This window comes from Orcinus orca, chromosome 2 (assembly GCF_937001465.1).
Source record: "Orcinus orca chromosome 2, mOrcOrc1.1, whole genome shotgun sequence".
Lineage (NCBI taxonomy): Eukaryota > Metazoa > Chordata > Mammalia > Artiodactyla > Delphinidae > Orcinus > Orcinus orca.
In genome coordinates, this window is record NC_064560.1 from 193315556 (window position 1) to 193334217 (window position 18662).

Genomic DNA, 18662 nt, shown 5'->3' on the forward strand with positions numbered 1-18662 from the left:
TTGACAATAAAAATGAAAGAATCTTGATTTAATGTGAATACTCACCACTAATTAAGGGAGAGGCAAATATGTAGAAAACTATCTTTTCCCTTTTCTTTTTAGACAAAGTTGTCTCTGTCTGTGCCTAATCCTAAAGTTCCTAACAGACACCTTACAAACCTGACTTCCTTGATTAGCTTAGAAAAGACTCCAGGTACCAGATCTAAGTAAAAGTGATACAATGTGATGCTCCATAACACAATATGATAAATTATGTTCCCAATTTCAAGAGTATATTCTATATTATATGGGCTGCATTTTACAGGAGATTCAACTAGTTCATTATATGTGTGAATAAAGTTTTATCAAGATATTATAGTCAGTTTATAAAATTCAGATAAACACAGAAAAGGAAATCTAATTTTACTACTCTTACATAATCAATGCTACCAAATGGTATATTTCCATCCAGTCTTTTTCTATACAATTTTATTTACACAGTTGTAATAAAAGTTTATGTGGAATAATATATTCTACATTTTCACTTCATACTTCTTCATGAGCCTTCTTCATGTTGCTGTACCCTCTTTATAGCCATCATTTAAAGTGGCAGCATAAAATTGTACTCAGTACATTAGCACAACTTATTTAGCTAGTCTACTATGTAGACATTAAAGATACCTCCTTTTTTCATTATTACAAATGATGCCGTTTTAATAACATATGCTATTTAACTTAGTAAGAATACTTCAGCTCAGAAATCATCCAATAAGCCTATTAGCTAGCTATGATCACGATGTGTATTTGCAACTTTTTAAATACTTACCAGACTAATATGCTTATTATATGAAGTATACATGTGTGATGCCATCATCTCTACTGTAGTGAGCTTCTGTGGTTGAAGCAAAGAATTCAACCTGTCCACAATACTGATATCCAGCTCGCAAAACACTGGATTTAACTTAACTTGTAATTCTGCCTTCTGAGGAACAGAACTAAGTCTTGCCTGACTACCCTAAAAAGAAAAAAAAAAAAGAAAAAGAAAGCATTAATATGATCACTAACAATTCTATAAAATTAAATTAAAACCTTGTGATTGTGATAAAATATACATCAAATGAAAATTTACAGGTGCTAATCACACAAAAAGATCTCTTACCTGGGGTCCTTTATTCTCAGAATGCTTATAATGAAGCTGAAGACACACAGGGGGGTGAGAATCAGTTTGTTCTTTGGAATGGAACATTAAAAGCTTAAAAACAAAGATGAAGATAAATGAAATGTACAATATTAAGCTATAATTAATCACGTGAATTAACAGAGGAACTAATATAATAGTGGAAAGAGCTTTTTGAAGTCAGAAAGGCTGGTTTAAGCTTTAGTTTTGTCACTTACTAGCAATGTGACTTTTAGACAAATTAGTTAACTTCTGAAATACTTAGTATCACATCTGCAAAATGTATGTGAGGATTCAAATAAAGCGCTTTGAAAATAAAATAAGTCACAAGGGCAAAGTAACAGCAATAAAAATGTCATTTTGATAGCTTCTAAAAGTTTCTCTAGGACATGCTTTTAGGATAGGAAAAAAATCAGATTAGCGATAAATGGGCACAAGACATTTCACTTATCTTGAACAGTGCTTAGCACATAGTAGGCATTCAATAACTATTTGTTGAATAATAGAATTCTTCTGAAATTAAGAGTGCTTGGAAAATGAGTGAAATTAAGTCATTTGTCCCATAACCTGACTCTAAAACAAGTCAACTCTAAAAATGTAACACACTCTTACAATGGCCTTAAAGGCCACACTTAAAAATCTGTTTCAGGACTTCACTGGTGGCGCAGTGGGTAAGACTCTGTACTCCCAATGCAGGGGGCCCAGGTTCCATCCCTGGTCAGGGAACTAGATCCCACATGCATGCTGCAACTAAGAGTTCACATGCCACAACTAAGGAGCCCGCCTGTCGCAACTAAGGAACCCATGTGCCACAACTAAGGAGCCCTGGAGCCGCAAATAAGGAGCCCGCCTGCCACAACTAAAACCTGCTGCAACCAAATAAATATTTTTTTAATCTGTTTCAACAAAATATAAATGCAAACACCACAAAAAACTTCTTCCTATACAACTTCCTATGCCTTTTTAAAGAAAATCATTGTTGTTCACACAATTCTTAACAAGCAAGACATTTAAAGACTAATCCTAAAAGAAAAGTATCAGCATTTACCTCTGTATAGTGAGGAGGAACAGAATGAAAATCAGTCGGAAACAGGCATTCCAAAAGTTCCATTTGCCCTATGGACATATCAGTACTGAAATATCTAGAAGCTGATCTTTGTCTTTGTTCATAGGATACTTTGATGCCAGTACCTATAAATCTGTTATAAAAAAATGCATCATTTAAGAGTATCCATATATTTCTAGATTAAACAATGTGTCAAAGAATAGTACACAACTGTTAATACCTACCTGTTCTGACAAGTTCAAATTGTTAGTAATAACTAATATTCTTAAGGATATTAACCAGAAAGACTGCTTCAAATTCCCCATTCCCTGACATAAGATAAAGAAATCAGATCTGCTGATAAGAAAGGATATATTTCCCAACACTGCCCTTCCCTCTTCTACATTTTAAAATTTACACTTCAGGGCTTCCCTGGTGGCGCAGTGGTTGAGAGTCCGCCTGCCAATGCAGGAGACACGGGTTCGTGCCGCGGTCCAGGAGGATCCTACATGCCGCGGAGCGGCTGGGCCCGTGAGCCATGGCCGCTGGGCCTGTGTGTCCGGAGCCTGTGCTCCGTAACGGGAGAGGCCACAACAGTGAGAGGCCCGCGTACCGCAAAAAAAAAAAAAATTTATGCTTCAGTGGATAAAATCTTTCAAATCTGTAAAATATATGTACATAGTTTCTTAAACTTATCTAGAAGGATCATGCAATATTTTTAAAACTTTAGTCAGTGGAACTCAAATGAAGGTCTACCTCTAGTTTTTGTTGCATTTATTATATTTCCTACTGGCAGATATTTGAAACCTTATCAAAAATATGAAGAAAAAACGTTTTTGCAGCTTTATTATAAATATTATGGTCCTAACCTGCAGAGTTTCTGTTGCTAGATATAAAAACTACTTTGTATATTAATTTTAATACTTCAAAAAAGTTAAAGTTAAAATGAAAGCCCAAAGCGTTCTCTAAAAATAGTAATATATGTGCCTAAGCCATTACATAAAATAACATATGAATGGACAATTTATAGGTCACTCTCATGTTAAAATGAATAGTATTTGCACATTAACAATATTATATGTACTTATAAACTTAATTATCTCCTCATCTATTAGGACTCAACCCATAAAAAGAACAGTGGCTATTTGAACAGCTTTGTTTTTTGTTTTTTTTTAAGCAGAAGTTGAAAATGTAGCGTCCAAGCTCAGGATGAGCCTTGGTATCATTTCCCACCCCATGGCCAGCAGCGTATGAATCACTTTCAAGTCCCTTTGCATTAGCCCATTCTACGCTCACCACCACTGCCATCTCTACTAAACCTGTGACAGTAAGAACTATTTTTATGATCATAATGGTGTCAGTGGGGAATGAAGGCAAAATGTGGGCAAAGAAACTTGACAAGAACAGGGCAGGGAACTAAAGAAAAGATAATTTAGACAACCCCAAATTATATAGATCTTATATCTGAATGTTTCACATGGCAAATAACCTGAATGAGAGATTCTATGGTAAACATCTTTGCAGCACTGCAAGAAAACCACACTCACTCCACTCATTTACAAATATTTAAAATGTGAATTGGAAAAACAAATGGAGATAGGTAGGTATTGTAGATAAATGAAAAGTCCACATTTGGTTCTTTTTCAAGGATCATTAATAAATATAAGAGTTTACCTAAGGTGATCATGTGAGCAAGCGTCTGCAAATACCGCTCGGAAAGACTTAAAATCTTCTGTTGAAAATCTTGCTGGATCAATCTTTTCTATACAAGTAAAGAAAGCTATCGCCATAGGTGTCAATGGATTAAGGTTCAATGATGTTTCAGGTGGAGATAAAGGATCGATGTGAAGCACAGAGATTGAAAAAGTTGCCACAGCTAGTCTAAAAATAAATTCAGGCCTGGATTCATCCACTGAAACAGATCTAGAGGGGAGAGCTGAAATACATGTGTTAAAATTATATTCATAAAAAAGTTAATACTTAAAACAATCCATTATATCAAAATAGTAAAACATTATAAAACATTTACTCATGTGTTAATTATAAAACATTTACTCGTGTGTTAATTTTAAAATTAAACCTGAGGTTTTAGTCTCAAAAAACATGTGATCACACATTTTGAGTGATAGTAAATGAGTAAAATAAACTAATCTTTCTGCATTTTATATCCAAGATCCTTGATACTTGAAGTACAAAAAAAAAATTGTTACAATAGGAAACATATGAACAAAACTTTTGCATTAATAAAACTGTATTGGAAAAAGTCAGAGATTAACCAAAAGCTGCTCTTCAAATTTTCATTTAAGCCTGTGTCTATTTCAATCAAATTTTGCAGAAAAGAAACTTGAGGTTCTCTTTCAAGGAAAGTGTAAACGTGAAACAAAAATCAGATAGTTGATTGAGACCCCTAAACTGTAATAATAATATGAAACTTCTGGTGTACTTTTTACTAAAAATATTTAAGTATTTAAATACACAAAGAATACAATAAATAGGCACCTATTCTGAAACACTTCACAGTGAATTGTTCAACAATGCTTCATTTTGTTTCTAAATTTTGTTAAATAGCCAGACCAAAGAAAATTTTATGAAAAAGAATAGAATGGCATTTTTTAAAAACAATTTTTTTTAATTTTTAAGTTTTTAAAAATTCCAGGGGAAACTATCAACAAATGTCTTTTTTTTACTTACCAGTCTTCTGTAAAGATGCTGGGTGAACTAGGCTGGATGGTAATGCTGACCCTCTTACTGGCTGTTCTTTATGATGATCAAGGAAATCTCCCCAAGTTGGCTGAAGCTATAAAATAATTTTTTTAAAGCACATGAATAAAGTGCAAAATTTTAGAAGCAACTTTTCAAGAACAGAACAAAAATTAATTAATACTTTACCACAGTAGTACTTAACGGAGATCCTGCTGGTGTATTTGTATATGTACTAGTTAATGATAACTCAAGGTCCATATTTGGGGGTTCCCCAAGGGGTGGAAGAGAAGAGAGACTATGAGACATGTCCATATCAGCCATGGAGAAGAAAACTTCTTCTTCTAGACAGAATTAAACTTTGTCAGTTTTATTATAATTCCAATTCACATCTTTAAATAAGTTCATATATATTAATATCATATTCTTCCCTCAGGTTATCTGAGATCTAGTGATGTCCTAAATTTTATGTTACTTCAAATGGGGTAATTTCTTTGGAACCAAGATATTAATGTCATAGTAAAAACTCAACTGAATATAGATTAACAAAAGGTTAAGCTAGCCCACTGGTGAACTTTTTAAAAAAATATATGATAAGCTGCATTACATGGTATAATGTAATGTCATTAACTGTCATATGATTTTAAAATAATCCAGATTTTTAAATAGTATAAATATCTTGCAATCTCTGGTTTCATATGGATACAGCTATTTCTTAAAAAAAAAAAGAGTTGAATATTTTATTTAGAATTCTATTTATGTTTTACTTCTTTCTAGAGACTGTTTTACCCTCATGCAAATGAAATTTCTTATGGCCAAAATTTCTTGAGTAGACTTGAATTTTTTATTTAGTTCAACATTCCATACTTAAATTGATTCTTATTATTCGTGGTATTAGTGCTTACACATTCTGAAATGCAAAGTAAACTGGGTAAAGATTATATTTACATTTAATTGATAGAAAGATTAATGGACAAAGGTTTCTATGTAAAGAAAACTACTGTAAATCATTATGTGAGCACATAAGAATTTGACAAAATGAATAACTACCCCCAATTTATCTTCTGTGTAAATCCACATTTTTAATTGACTTTCCTTAGAATAAATCATGATTTACAAAACAAAACTATACAATCAAAAGGGATACTGCAGCACATGTGTGCCAGTGCATCACTGTAAGGCTGTGGTTAGATCAACTTATAAATTTAAACCTTGGATCTTCAGTTTTTTCATTACTAAACTCCATTTTACAGCAGCCAAAATTAAGTTTACCTTGCTCTATGATGATAATGTATGATTCTGAAGTCAACTTTTTGAGTTGCTTACCCCGGCTAGAAGGTGTACGAGCTGTTTCTGTCTCATAAAAGCTTTGCTCTGAGGATACACCCGCAGAGAGGGAATCTTTCCTCAAATAATACCGGTTTAATTCCATCTGAATTCGATATTCATCTTCTTGCTGCATGGGTCGATTTTTTCTGTCTTTATTAGCTAACCCGATTTTGCTTGAATTTTCTACAAGTATACAAAAGGAAAGCAAAACAGTAATTAAATTTGGAGTTAATTAATCATTTCTCTCCCAACCCACTTATCCAATATCAATGGCAACTCAGTACCACAGTCAGTGCAAAACCAGCACTATTTAATATTAACTGGAGATCTAAGCAATAGCTCTAAGCAGCTAGCTAGGAATCAGAAGATCTGATCTCTGATAGATAAGTCATTAAAAATTTTAAGTGCGTGCTATTGAATGTGTTTAAGAATTACACCTTCTCAGTTGTATGAAGTACTACCCCCAACCAAGGAAGTAAGCCAGTCAGTTCTGAAAATGTTATGTATATGATACAAAGAATCTGAACTCCAATTTGTGCCAGGATAATACAATTTGAAAGATCCAATCAAATTTAACTATTGAGGATTCTTATTCACAATACAATACAGCTTTTTTTTCTTTTTTGGCTGCATTGGGTCTTCGTTGAAAGAAAGCCAGGCACGGGCTTTCTCTAGTTGCAGCGAGCAGGGGCTACTCTTCATTGCCGTGCGTGGGCTTCTCATTGCAGTGGCTTCTTTTGTTGCGGAGCACGGGCTCCAGGCATGTGGGCTTCAATAGTTGCAGCACACGGGCTCAGTAGTTTCAGCATGCAGGCCCTAGAGTGCGTGGGCTTCAGTAGTTGCAGCACGCAGGCTCAGTAGTTGCGGTGCACAGGCTTAGTTGCTCCGTGCTTGTGGGATCTTCCCAGACCAGGGATCGAACCTGTGTCCCCTGCATTGGCAGGCGGACTCTTAACCACTGTGCCACCAGGGAAGTCCCTACAATACAGCTTTAAGTTCACACATTTCCTATATGGTAATACAATTCCCTATTTGTATGCTACACATTTTAGCTAAAAAGGTTTAAAGAATTAGAAATAATAACAGAGTTATACTTGCCTGGTCCAGCAATAGCTGCTAACATATCCAAAAGCAAGTGCACCTGCCTTGGCGACAGGAATAGATGTATAGAGTCTATCTGTCCATCAATATCCAACTTGAAAAAAAAAAGAAAGAAAACTACTCAAGATGAATACTCTTTATAAACTCATCATGACAAATCCCAGTACATTTTAATGCACTAAGAGGAATACTGATCATTTAGCCTTGGATTCCTTTACCTAAGGTTCTCTCTACTAATCCACACAACCTAAATGAAAAGATATAAGGCCAACAACTGTTGTTTTAAGAGGGAAAATCCTCCTCAGAAATTCCATGTTGGCAAGTCCAATGTCATACTTTGTGTCTCTCTGAGTTTTCTGAGTATTTAAGGTATCTGAGGAGGCCTTAAGATACAGTCTCCAAGAAAGAATATCTATAGCAGTAACACAGTAATCATTCCCATCATGATTTCAAAAGACCCAAATCATAATCTTTAAAGCTTGATTCAAGCCAAGAGCAAATAAAGTTGGCTTTCATAAGTTTGCCCACAGATCACACTCCTTTGTAGAACATGCAAGGACCTTCTCTATCAACAGTGTGTCCCTGTGAATGCCCTCTGTGCTCCACAAAGCCCACTCTCCACTGGGCATGGAGCCACAGCAGAAAGAGGGGGCTCATGTGGAATTCCCTTCTCTTTTCCAACTCCCTGTCCATTTTTCCTTCTAGAAATAAAAGCCCGATCCCACTCTCACCCTGATTCTTTTGGAGTATACTCTGACAAAAGCAATTACCCTGTTCTCTACATCACATTCTGGAAAGTTGAATATGCTCGCCTTACTTTTCATTCACCTCCTCTTATTTCTAATGTTAACACAGACTCCTATTATCTTTATGCCATTATACAATTTAAAAATAATTCAATTAAGAAAATACTTATATTTGGGAAATGGCATCTTTCCCAGGCGAAAAACAAATTTCTTCTGATTGTAAGAACAAAAAATAAAATAAATTACATAGTGACTTTGAGAAATTTCCATGATCTAACTAATAAAATAATACATTCTCCAATAATAATAATAATCATTATTACCAACTTTTTTTTGCGTACTGGGGCACTGTGTTAGATGCTTTTATTTCCTCTAATTCTTAGTACTGTTCCTGTCTTACAGATGAGAAAACAGTTCACAAAGATTAAGTGATTTGCACAAGGCCATCTAACAGATCCAGAGCCAGGATTTTAAGCTAAGCTGACCCGCGGAGTGCTGGTTTCATGGGGCCTCCTTACTGACTGCTGACATCCCAGGCCATAAATCAACAACGAGTTAAGGCTGGGGACAGTGGGAAGATCTCTTTTTGATTATATGCTGAACTTAAAACCTTTCTATGTATGTTCACATGTACTCAGTGGCTCCCTCTTCCACATTCCCACAGCCATGTCTATGCCCTTATTTTATCTTTTATTAAGACAAAGATTGCATTCCATTCATCTCTGCATCTGTCCCAAGAACTTGTATGGGGTCTGGCATACAGTAGTCACTCAAATGTCTAGAGCTAGTTAGATAAGTGAATATACAAATAAATAAACCCTGATATCTTCTCAAACTACATTTTACACAGATTATATGGAAGATTAGTTTTCAGAGTCTGAAAATAATACCTGACAGACACATTGTTAACTGACTAAATACATGCAAGTTTCCTGATTCTCCAGACTGTTCAATATTGTTCCCTAAGAAATGAGTACAGTTGTCTTTACACTGTCTTCAAAAAGCTATGAGACATCATGAAAAAAATCAATCTCTTTTCATAAGTATTATAAAAATGGACATTCCATTCAAAATACACATAGGTGGATAGCTTTACATACATGTGATTAAACATCCCCTTCAGTCAACTTGCTTTCCCAATCTCTCCTTCCTTTAACTTTATCATTTGATGACGATAGAGATTCTTTAAGATAGTCCCAGTTATCTGAACTAATGAATGTTTCTGAAAGTGGAGGAAAGTAAGCATAGGAGACAGCTTCAAATCCTGAGCTGCAGCAGATGGGCAGAAAGCCCGTCTTCACCCGAACTCTGTCACCTACAGACAGAAGCGCCAGCTGAGAGTAAAAACGCTGACTCCAAGACCGTGGCCCCCTCGTCACAGGGTAATTTACAGCAACCAGTCAGTGGGTCCCCGCATAGAGTAAAGGATGCCTGTGGCTTTCCTCTGTTTTTATCTACAGAAAATAGAACAAATACTTACCTTAGCTCCAGGAAGTACCTCATTCTGTTTCAATGTGAGACTCAACCCCAAACTACCGACTAGCCCTCCAATCTGCACCGGGTCAGAGGGTGCTGCCTCTGGCAAACTCCTAGTTAGTTGTGGGTGTGGCTCATAAACAATTCTGGGACTCCAGCTAGGGGACAGCTTTGGCTCAGCTTCCTACAGTAAGGCAATAAGAAAAAAAGCAATTCTTTAAAATACCTTAATGTAAAGAAATTGAAATGCAAAATACAATTGTCAGTTTAAGAAGAATAAAATATTTGACATGAAAACTGTATGATGTGACAATGGATAAACCAGTATTGTAGAGCTACCATGAAACAGCACAGTACCTTAATAAAGGCATATCATGGAAAAGGACTTTATGAATAAAGCACAGTCTCTGTTCAAGTTCCATAATAAGAAAATTTAATAGACATTCTATAATTAAGAAAATAAGATTCGTGAAATAAAGTAAAAGATAAATCATTGAGTGACTAATTTATAAAAGGACTCTCCAATCTTAGAAGGGATTAACAAAGAGTTCCTTAATTATAAAACTTCTTTAAGATATGACTTGTAAGATACATTTTCAGTAATACATTCAGCATGTAAGGTAAATGTGAACATTACTTGATTTTATGTTTTTACTATAAAAAGGGTATTAGATGTTAATATATCATTTCCTTCTAAGACACAGAATCCAGTGTTTATCTAAGTAATACATAGCAAACTGGCAGAAATGGCATTAATTATAAATGTGAGTATTCTTAAATCTCCAAAATATATGCCCCCATTACTGAATATTTGTGTTAACTCTCACATCAGACGGAAACCTATTAGTACATATTACATATCCTAGGAAATTTTAAAAACCCTCATGTAAACCTTTCAAAAATCTATGATCTTGGTTTTTTGGTTTTTTGTTTTGTTTTCCTTACCGCTGGTGCAGTTGAACAAACTGGGGAAGATTTTGCTGATGCAGAAAACTCATCCCAGAAGAGAGACACTCCAGAGAGCTGAAGTAACTTGTGAGCAAAAGCTGTGGGTTGATGTACATTAATACCTGAGGACTCGTCAGCAGTTTCATCACAGTACATGGTTCTGAAAGTTAAAGACAAAAAGAGCATTTGCATAAAACTCCTAGGAAAACCTACTTGCAATTATAAGAAATGCACATCGCTGTTGAAGTTAAAGGAATTTTTCAAGTGTTAGCTCTTCTTAGAATATATCTAAAAGGTGGGTCAGCATTACCATGCTTTACTACAGTAAATATTTTCATGAAGAGACGTTAAGCCCAACAAGGTAATGTTTTGAGGCTCCTAAATTTGGGGGAAAAAATTAATAACTTCCTAAAGTTAGTTTCAAGGAAAACAACTCCTGTCTCCCTCACAAACATCTCTTGGTTAACAGGGACAGCATTTGGCTCCAAGTCACAAGTCTGACATGACATTTCTTTTTTTTTTTTTTTCGCGGTACGCGGGCCTCTCACTGTTGTGGCCTCTCCCGTTGCGGGGCACGGGCTCCGGACACGCAGGCTCAGTGGCCATGGCTCGCGGGCCTAGCTGCTCCGCGGCACATGGGATCTTCCCGGACCAGGGAACGAACCCGCGTCCCCTGCATCGGCAGGCGGACTCTCAACCACTGTGCCACCAGGGAAGCCCCTGACATGACATTTCTTGAATTCCTGTAACTATTCTATGAGTCCTTATGACTCATCTTCAGCTTAAGTAAAATATTGTTGTGCTAAATGCATGAGATTTTAGAAATTTTTTAAATATACCATTTTAAGGTAATGCAACCTAATTTCAAAGATCTGTTAACAGTAACTGTTTCACTAATAGCTATGTTTTGTGAAAGACAGAAACCAGAACTCAATAAAGGCCCCCAACAGATCCACATACAAAGTGTCTTTGGTGCTCGGTGTACCTACTTCTTTCTGCTTATCTCTGCTGGCAGCTCATGTGGCATTAAGACACAGGTGAAGAGTTACTACCTCAAAACAACACTCAGTAGTAGGTATGTAAATCAATCCCTGTTTTAGAGCTATTTATAGGTGCTCCAAGTGGGCAAACACAGAAAACGAAAAGTGATGTGTTTACATCTTTTTAAGTAAATCACTATTGTACATATTGACCTTAAAATACCCTCACAGAATCTTCAAAGAAAACAACAGTCTTAGCCTAAAGCAGCACATAGACCAAATAAAGCAAAGCAAAAAAGCCTATCACATTAATGAGACACATCTAAATAGTACATTGTTCATATGAAAAAACTGAAACTCTCCAACAGGAGTACCTTAAATTTAGTACCACTCAAATAGTCATTATTTCGATTTGATATTAACTAAAAGAGAATTACCTGCTTTGTGAAATCAAATATTCAGAGCATTATATTATACACAATTATACCCCAACTGGTACTTTCAGTTTTCAATAATGGGATTTGAACACAACTTGGAGAAAAGCGCTTTACTCAGAAATAATGTAATATATTAACTTAATACAAGCACCTCTAAACTCCAAAAGCATCCTGAAATCTAATGAGAGTCAGATTTTATTATTTACAAAGAAAAGAACAGGGTAATTTGCTTTCAGATATAAGAAGTCTTACCTTTCTATTCGAATTTCAAGTGCAGTTCCAGTTTTGGAATTTTCTGGCACATGTTCAATTCTCAAGACAGTGTCTATAAAAGTGACCTTTACTCTTCTTAGTACTAGAGTAAACAGGTAACCGTCAACATGAGACCATGTGTATACTAAATAAAAACTTCTAATGAAAGGAATAAATACTAAATTAGTTTAATAAGAACTTACAAAATAAAAGTTGAATTTCTTTCCTTTAAAAAATCCCCAAATCTTGAGCTTTGTAATAGATATTTTGCCTTGCTGAGCACTCACCCATGTTACATCTCAACCTGGGCAATGACTAACACTATCTGTTGAATTCCAATCCCTTCATTATGCAAGCATAATAAAATAAACAGAGGAGAAACTAGGGTAAAAAAGAACATGAAATTTAATTGAATACAGTAAGTCCCCTACATATGAACGAATTCCATTCCGAGAGCGAGTCCAATTTTTTCCTAAGTCCAACAAAGTTAGCCTAGGTATCCAACTAACACCATCGGCCATATAGTACTGTACTGTAATAGGTTTCTAATACTTTTCACACAAATAATACATAAAAAAACAAACACAAAAAATAAAGAAAACATTTTTAATCTTATACTACAGTACCTTGAAAAGTACAGTAGTCCAGCACAACAGCTGGCACACAGGGTCTGGTAGTAGTACCAGCAGCTACATCACTGCTGTTTTTATGCTTGCTTCCAGACATCCTGGGCTTGAAATAAAGATACTGTATTACTGTACTCTATATAGTACTGTGCAGTAAAGTACACAAAAGCACAGCCACTTGAAGAGGATGCACACACGTGACAATGTACACCAGACACGTGAACTAACTTACGTGATTGGACATGTGAACGCAGGTTCACATCTTTGAAAGTTCGCAACTTGAAGGTTTGTATGTGGGGGATTTACTGTACAATTTTTAAAATAATCTCAATTCTAAAGTTCTGAAGTAAGAATAACAATTCTTTTAAAATCACTCAAATGAGTTTTTCTTATACAAGCCTTACTACTAAGTAAAATCTAAAATTTTTGAAAATAATAATGCCAAACCTGTTTCAATGGTTTCAGCAAACTTTTCAAGTCCTTCAAAAGGCTGGGATCCTTCTCCTTGTTCATCTGTTAGTTTCTGGCTAAGACATTCTTTTGCCAATTGCATACTGCTGGTCATGAAACTTGACCAATACATAGGCTCAGAACCAGTTGCTGCAGAAAATATAGATTAATCCTAAATAACTTCTCACAGTTACAACAAAGCCATTTCTTAAAATCACACATTTCAAACAGATAAATTCTTAATCCTCCAAGAGATATTCAGCATCATGGTGTCACCCAGGGATACAATAGTCTAGAAATTACTCCTAAGATTTAAACATCACCTTATAATAACTGAGAAGGAAAAAAAAAAAAATCACAGATAAAAGTCCAGAGACACATGTTCTCATTACATGATATATATCTGACAAATATTAATTCACATATTCATTCAAGTATTTAATGGATATTTTATATGAGTGGTATTGTTCAAAATACTGTAGAGCAGGGGTCAACAAAATTCCTGCAAAGGATCAGACAGTAAGTATTTTAGGCTTTGTGGGCCATATGGTCTCTATCACAACTACTCAACTCTCTCACTCTAGTACAAAAGCAGCCAGAGAGAATGAATGAATGAATATGTATATATGGTGATGTTCCAATAAAAATTTATTTACAAAAACAGATGACAGACCAGATTTGGTGTGCAGGCCATAGTTAGCTGACCCTGCTATAAAAGAAAGAAAAATAAAATAATTATTAATTCTGCCCTCAAAGAGACTACAAGATAGTAGAAGAAATGAGATAAAATTAAGAAGAATTAATAGCCAACTACTGAGTGTCAACAGAAAATATTATGATAGCTAAGAGAAGAGGCTAAATCTTCTGGCTGAGGGAATTCACAGGAAAGGAGAGATAGCAGTTGACCTAGGCTTTAGAAGGTTACTATAAATGTAGATAAAACAGAAGAGCATCCTTGGAGAAGGAACACACGAACTGTGAAGAGTCCTTTCCAGATCCTCCCTTATGAGAGAATTCCACCACACTTCCTTATGTTATTCAAAACAAACTGACAGAGATTACTAGAATTATTGTCTTCTAAAATTAAAAGTCCTTTTAATGAAATATTTTTAAAATAAGGGTAAAATATTTGACTTTCCTTAGTAAAGTATTACTATATCTACTCAGCTTGGTTAAAATATAAAATATTCTTGTTAATTAAATACCAGATTATTAAGAATTTCCATGCATAGATTACCAATTTTAAAAATACAGATACTAAATTTTACTAAGCATAACTTAAACGGTGTTTCAGGCAGCACTTGGGATCATAATTCTTCAAATATATCTTTACAAACATCACTTGTCACTGAAAGAATTTAAGTTCATAATTTAACATGATTCACCATCATGACTTTACTAGCTTATACATAAACACACACTCTTTGCAGTAGACAATCCAAGACACAACATAGCACAGTGGTTAAGAATAGGGGCTCCAGAACTAGACTGCCTAGATCCAGATCCCATCTTTTCCATTTAATTAGCTATAACCTTGGACAAGTTATTAAACCTAGTATTTATGCTTCAATTTCCTATTCGGCAAAATGGAGATAATTAAAAGTATCTATGTCAAAGAGCTACTGTGAGGATAGTGTTTGTAAACCACCCAGAACAGTATCTGGCATGCAAGAAGCACAGTATACATGTTTGATAAATCAGAAAACATCATATGTGTAATTAAAGCTACCACACGCATATATTTGTAAACAATGACTTGCTACTACTTTAAATCTTTTCCTTCCCAAAGTTTTCTTCTGAAAATTTTCAGTCCTAAGAAAGAGATGTACAGTGAACACCTGCATACCCTACATCTAGATTCATCAAGATTACACACACACTGAGACTTCCCTGGTGGTCCAGTGGTTAAGAATCCACCTTTCAATGCAGGGGACGTGGGCTCAATCCCTGGTCGGGGAACTAAGATCCCATATGCTGCGGGGCAACTAAGCCCACGTGCCACACCTAGAGAGTCCATACGCCGCAACTACTGAGCCCGCGTGCTCTGGAGCCCGCATGCCACACCCAGAGAAGTCCGCGCACCGCAACGAAGAGCCCACACACCGCAACAAAGACCCAGTGCAGCCAGGAAAAAAAAAAAAAAGATTACATACACACTCTCAAACTTTCACTGAACTATTTGAAGGTAAACTGCAGACATCATAACACTCACTCCTAATGACTTCAGCATGTAACTCCTAAGAACAGGACCAGTCTCCTGCAAAAGCTCAATACCATTAACACACCCAAGCAACGTAACATTGACAAAATATCATACATACATTCAATACCCAAATTTCCCCAGCTGCCTCAATAACACCTTTCATAGGAAAGAAAGAGAGAGAAAGAGAATTATGTACTGCAATTAGTTATTCGTGTCTTTAGTCTCCTTTGATCTGAACAGTTCCTCTACCTTCATTGTCTTTCATGACATTTTTTTAACAGTACCAACCAGTTAGTTTACAGAATTTCCCTTATTTTGGATTTGTCTGACTGCTTCCTCGTGATTTGATTCAGATTAAGCACTTTTAGCAGGAATAATACATAAGTGATCACGTCTTTCTCAGTCCCTCAATCAGGACACACATGATGTCAGGTTAACCCATTATTGATGAGGTTAAGCTTGATCACTCAGTTATGGTGGTGATTGTCAATTTTCTGCACGGTAAAAGAAACTTTTTCCCTCTGCAAGTAATATGTAAACAGTGGGAGATATTCTGATACTGTCTAAATATCTATCCAGTTTTTCAACAACCCTTCACCGAACGGTATCAGCGTTCATTGATGATCTTGATACCATTAATTTTTACTATGGTGGCTGAAAACATGGGGATATTCCACCATTTTTTTTATGTTTCTAAGTAGTAGCAATGAAGAGCTTTCCCTTCTCCTTGCCCCCCTTACATACTTATTTGTATTGACATGGACTTAGGGGTTGCTTTTATTTAGTGTGTTATAATCCATTATTTTCATTATCCTTTTTGATGCCCAAGTTTTCCAGATTTGGCCAATGGGAGCCCCTTCAAGCCCAATCCTGTGTCCTTTTAACATTTCTCCATCAATCTTGGAGCACCTCCTTGCTTTCTGGCACAACACTTTGAATCTTTAAAACATAAGTCGCTTTTTATTCAGTATTGTGTAATAACTGATAATGGAAAAGAATTTGAACAATAATATATATACATATAAACATAAAAATATGTATAACAATCACTTTGCTGTACAATGCTGTGCATTGTAAATCAACTATACTTCAAGTAAAAAAAAAGCATAAGTCACTTTAGATAATTGGTAACAAACAATTAAACCAATCATTATATACTAAAGTTCCTGTAGGTAAATAGAGACAGAAATAACTCTGAAGATACAATCACACGCCCCCCACGTGGACCACGCCCTAATATTATATCTACTGAAAATCTCACAAATACAATGCAAAATTAATACTGAATTTAACGCAATCAGGTTACTTTCCCAATCTCTGAAAATTAAAAATAGAAACAAACAGAAACACATAATATACACCTACCTAGGCGAGGTCTAGGTCGGAAGACCAGTTCTAACCCTTTCACTTCCAGTGCACAATTATCCTGCAGCAAGGAGCCCCATGGAACGGACAGAGAAATTGACTGTATGAATCCTTCAGTGACTTCTAAAGGCGCATCTGCTGACTCCAGGATCTCATTGAGACACTAAAGACAAAAAAAAAAGTGCATTTTGAAATCACAAGAACAAGAACTTAAAATTGTTGGCTTATTCAGAGATGCTAAATATGCTCATGCATGTGTCAGGCACTAAGGATAAAGAAAGCAGAGACCAAGATAAGGATGATTCCTGGCCCTCACTAAGCTGACAAAACAGCTTACCACGAAAGACGCATTTAACTAAAGTGGGATAAGTTGCATGACAGAGGAAATACACTGTACTATCTGAACGTGTAAAAGAACCTAACCTAGAGATACAAGGCAGGCCACCTGAGGAAGTGCTATTTAAAGCTGAGACCAGAAGGCTAAGGAGTTAACTGGACACAGTGGTCCAGAGAGAGACAACAGCATGTAGAAGGATTCAAAGAAGGCAGACGTCAGAGTGTACAAGCACACATATTTGAGATACAAGAGTTTTGGGCGGGGTGGGGGGCAGGTGTGGAAAAAGCTGCTTTAGGCTTTCCTGTAGCATGCCAGGGTGATGAGCATGCCAGGGTGACGAGCATGCCAGGGTGATGAGCCAGAGATAAGGCTACATAGATAAGGGTGAATGGGATCCAAAAAGCCTTGTAATTAATGTTAAAGAGTCTGAAATTTATCTCAAGGGCAATGTGAAGCCAGTGAAAGATTTTAAGCAAGGGCGCCATGATGAGGATAGAACTTTTAGTGAGCCACTCCTGCTGTCATGTACAGCATGCATTGGAGGAAAGCAAAACTCAAGCAGAAAGGATGTTATAAGTAAGAGAAACTAAAGTTTGGTTTGGCAAGGATAGTGACAACGAGGCAAGTTAGAGGAAGATGGATTTCTGTAATATATTAGGAAGTAGAATTAATTGTCATCCTGAGGGGTAAAGACAAGAAGGAATGAAGAATGACTCGCTGGTTGCTGGCTTGGGCAACGGCTTAGATAGGGGTGCCATATACTGAGACAGGGGAAGGGGAAGATGAAGAATTCAGTTCCAAAGAGAATATCTGAGCAGACATCAAGGTGGAGATGTCTAGGAGGTCCAGAGCTCAGGAGAGCCATCTGGGCTTATAATACAGAAGGGCTTTATAAACACAGAGGGTAAATGAAACCACAGGGGTGAGCAGAGACAGCCTTTGGGAACTAATGTAGAGTAAAAAGACAAGAGGCTTAGGACAGAATCCTGATAAACACCAACGTTTAAGAAAAAGGTTGAGAAAGAGGAACCTGCAAAGTAAACAACAACAACAAAAAAGCAAACAGAGAAGTAGAAAGAAAACCAAGAGCCTCTTGCCCCAGAAAATTGTGGAAAGACAACATAAAGAGTGGTCAAGTGCAACAAGAACTAACAAGAAGTCAAAGATTTTTAAATGTCCACTGAATTTAGTGACATTTAGCGTATAGGTGATCCCACTGACAGCAATTTCAGTGAAGTTTTAACTATAACAAAAGGAAGACAGATGGATGTAAATACAGTTAGTAGAATCATTAAATGGGTTTTTTTGACAGACAATATACTTTTTAAATTAAAATAACAAAAATTTATTAAATGCCAGCCTACACGTAATGTGCTTCCTGTATGCTATGTTGCATAAGGGTAATGTTGTAATTCTTTGTCTACAAACCTAACGTTGAACACTGAGATCTACACTGGCTCACGTTCTATCACTGGAGGTTACTACTTTGATTTTTTTTTTTTTGCTGCACC

The 18662-nt window shown here is 36.0% G+C and overlaps 1 protein-coding gene across 6 annotated transcripts in view; it reads right to left on the reverse strand.

The window, feature by feature from the left end:
• The window catches only part of ATG2B (autophagy related 2B), a 78582-nt gene that overhangs the window by 53526 nt on the left and 6394 nt on the right, over positions 1-18662 (reverse strand). For 5 of the 6 annotated variants that reach the window (XR_007475288.1, XM_004262376.3, XM_033419699.2 and 2 more), the window contains exons 2-14: positions 16815-16977; positions 13244-13396; positions 12171-12273; positions 10499-10661; positions 9558-9737; positions 7329-7425; positions 6228-6413; positions 5091-5245; positions 4893-4998; positions 3876-4137; positions 2205-2355; positions 1139-1231; positions 806-994 (exon numbers count right to left, since the gene is read on the reverse strand). Coding sequence is in view for 5 of the 6 variants with exons in the window: in XM_004262376.3 (XP_004262424.1) it covers positions 806-994; positions 1139-1231; positions 2205-2355; positions 3876-4137; positions 4893-4998; positions 5091-5245; positions 6228-6413; positions 7329-7425; positions 9558-9737; positions 10499-10661; positions 12171-12273; positions 13244-13396; positions 16815-16977 (2001 nt within the window). In the remaining variant the exon portion in view is untranslated. Of the gene's footprint in view, positions 1-805; positions 995-1138; positions 1232-2204; positions 2356-3875; positions 4138-4892; positions 4999-5090; positions 5246-6227; positions 6414-7328; positions 7426-9557; positions 9738-10498; positions 10662-12170; positions 12274-12796; positions 12903-13243; positions 13397-16814; positions 16978-18662 lie in introns of those variants that run through there. The other variant, XM_033419736.2, reaches the window with a different exon arrangement.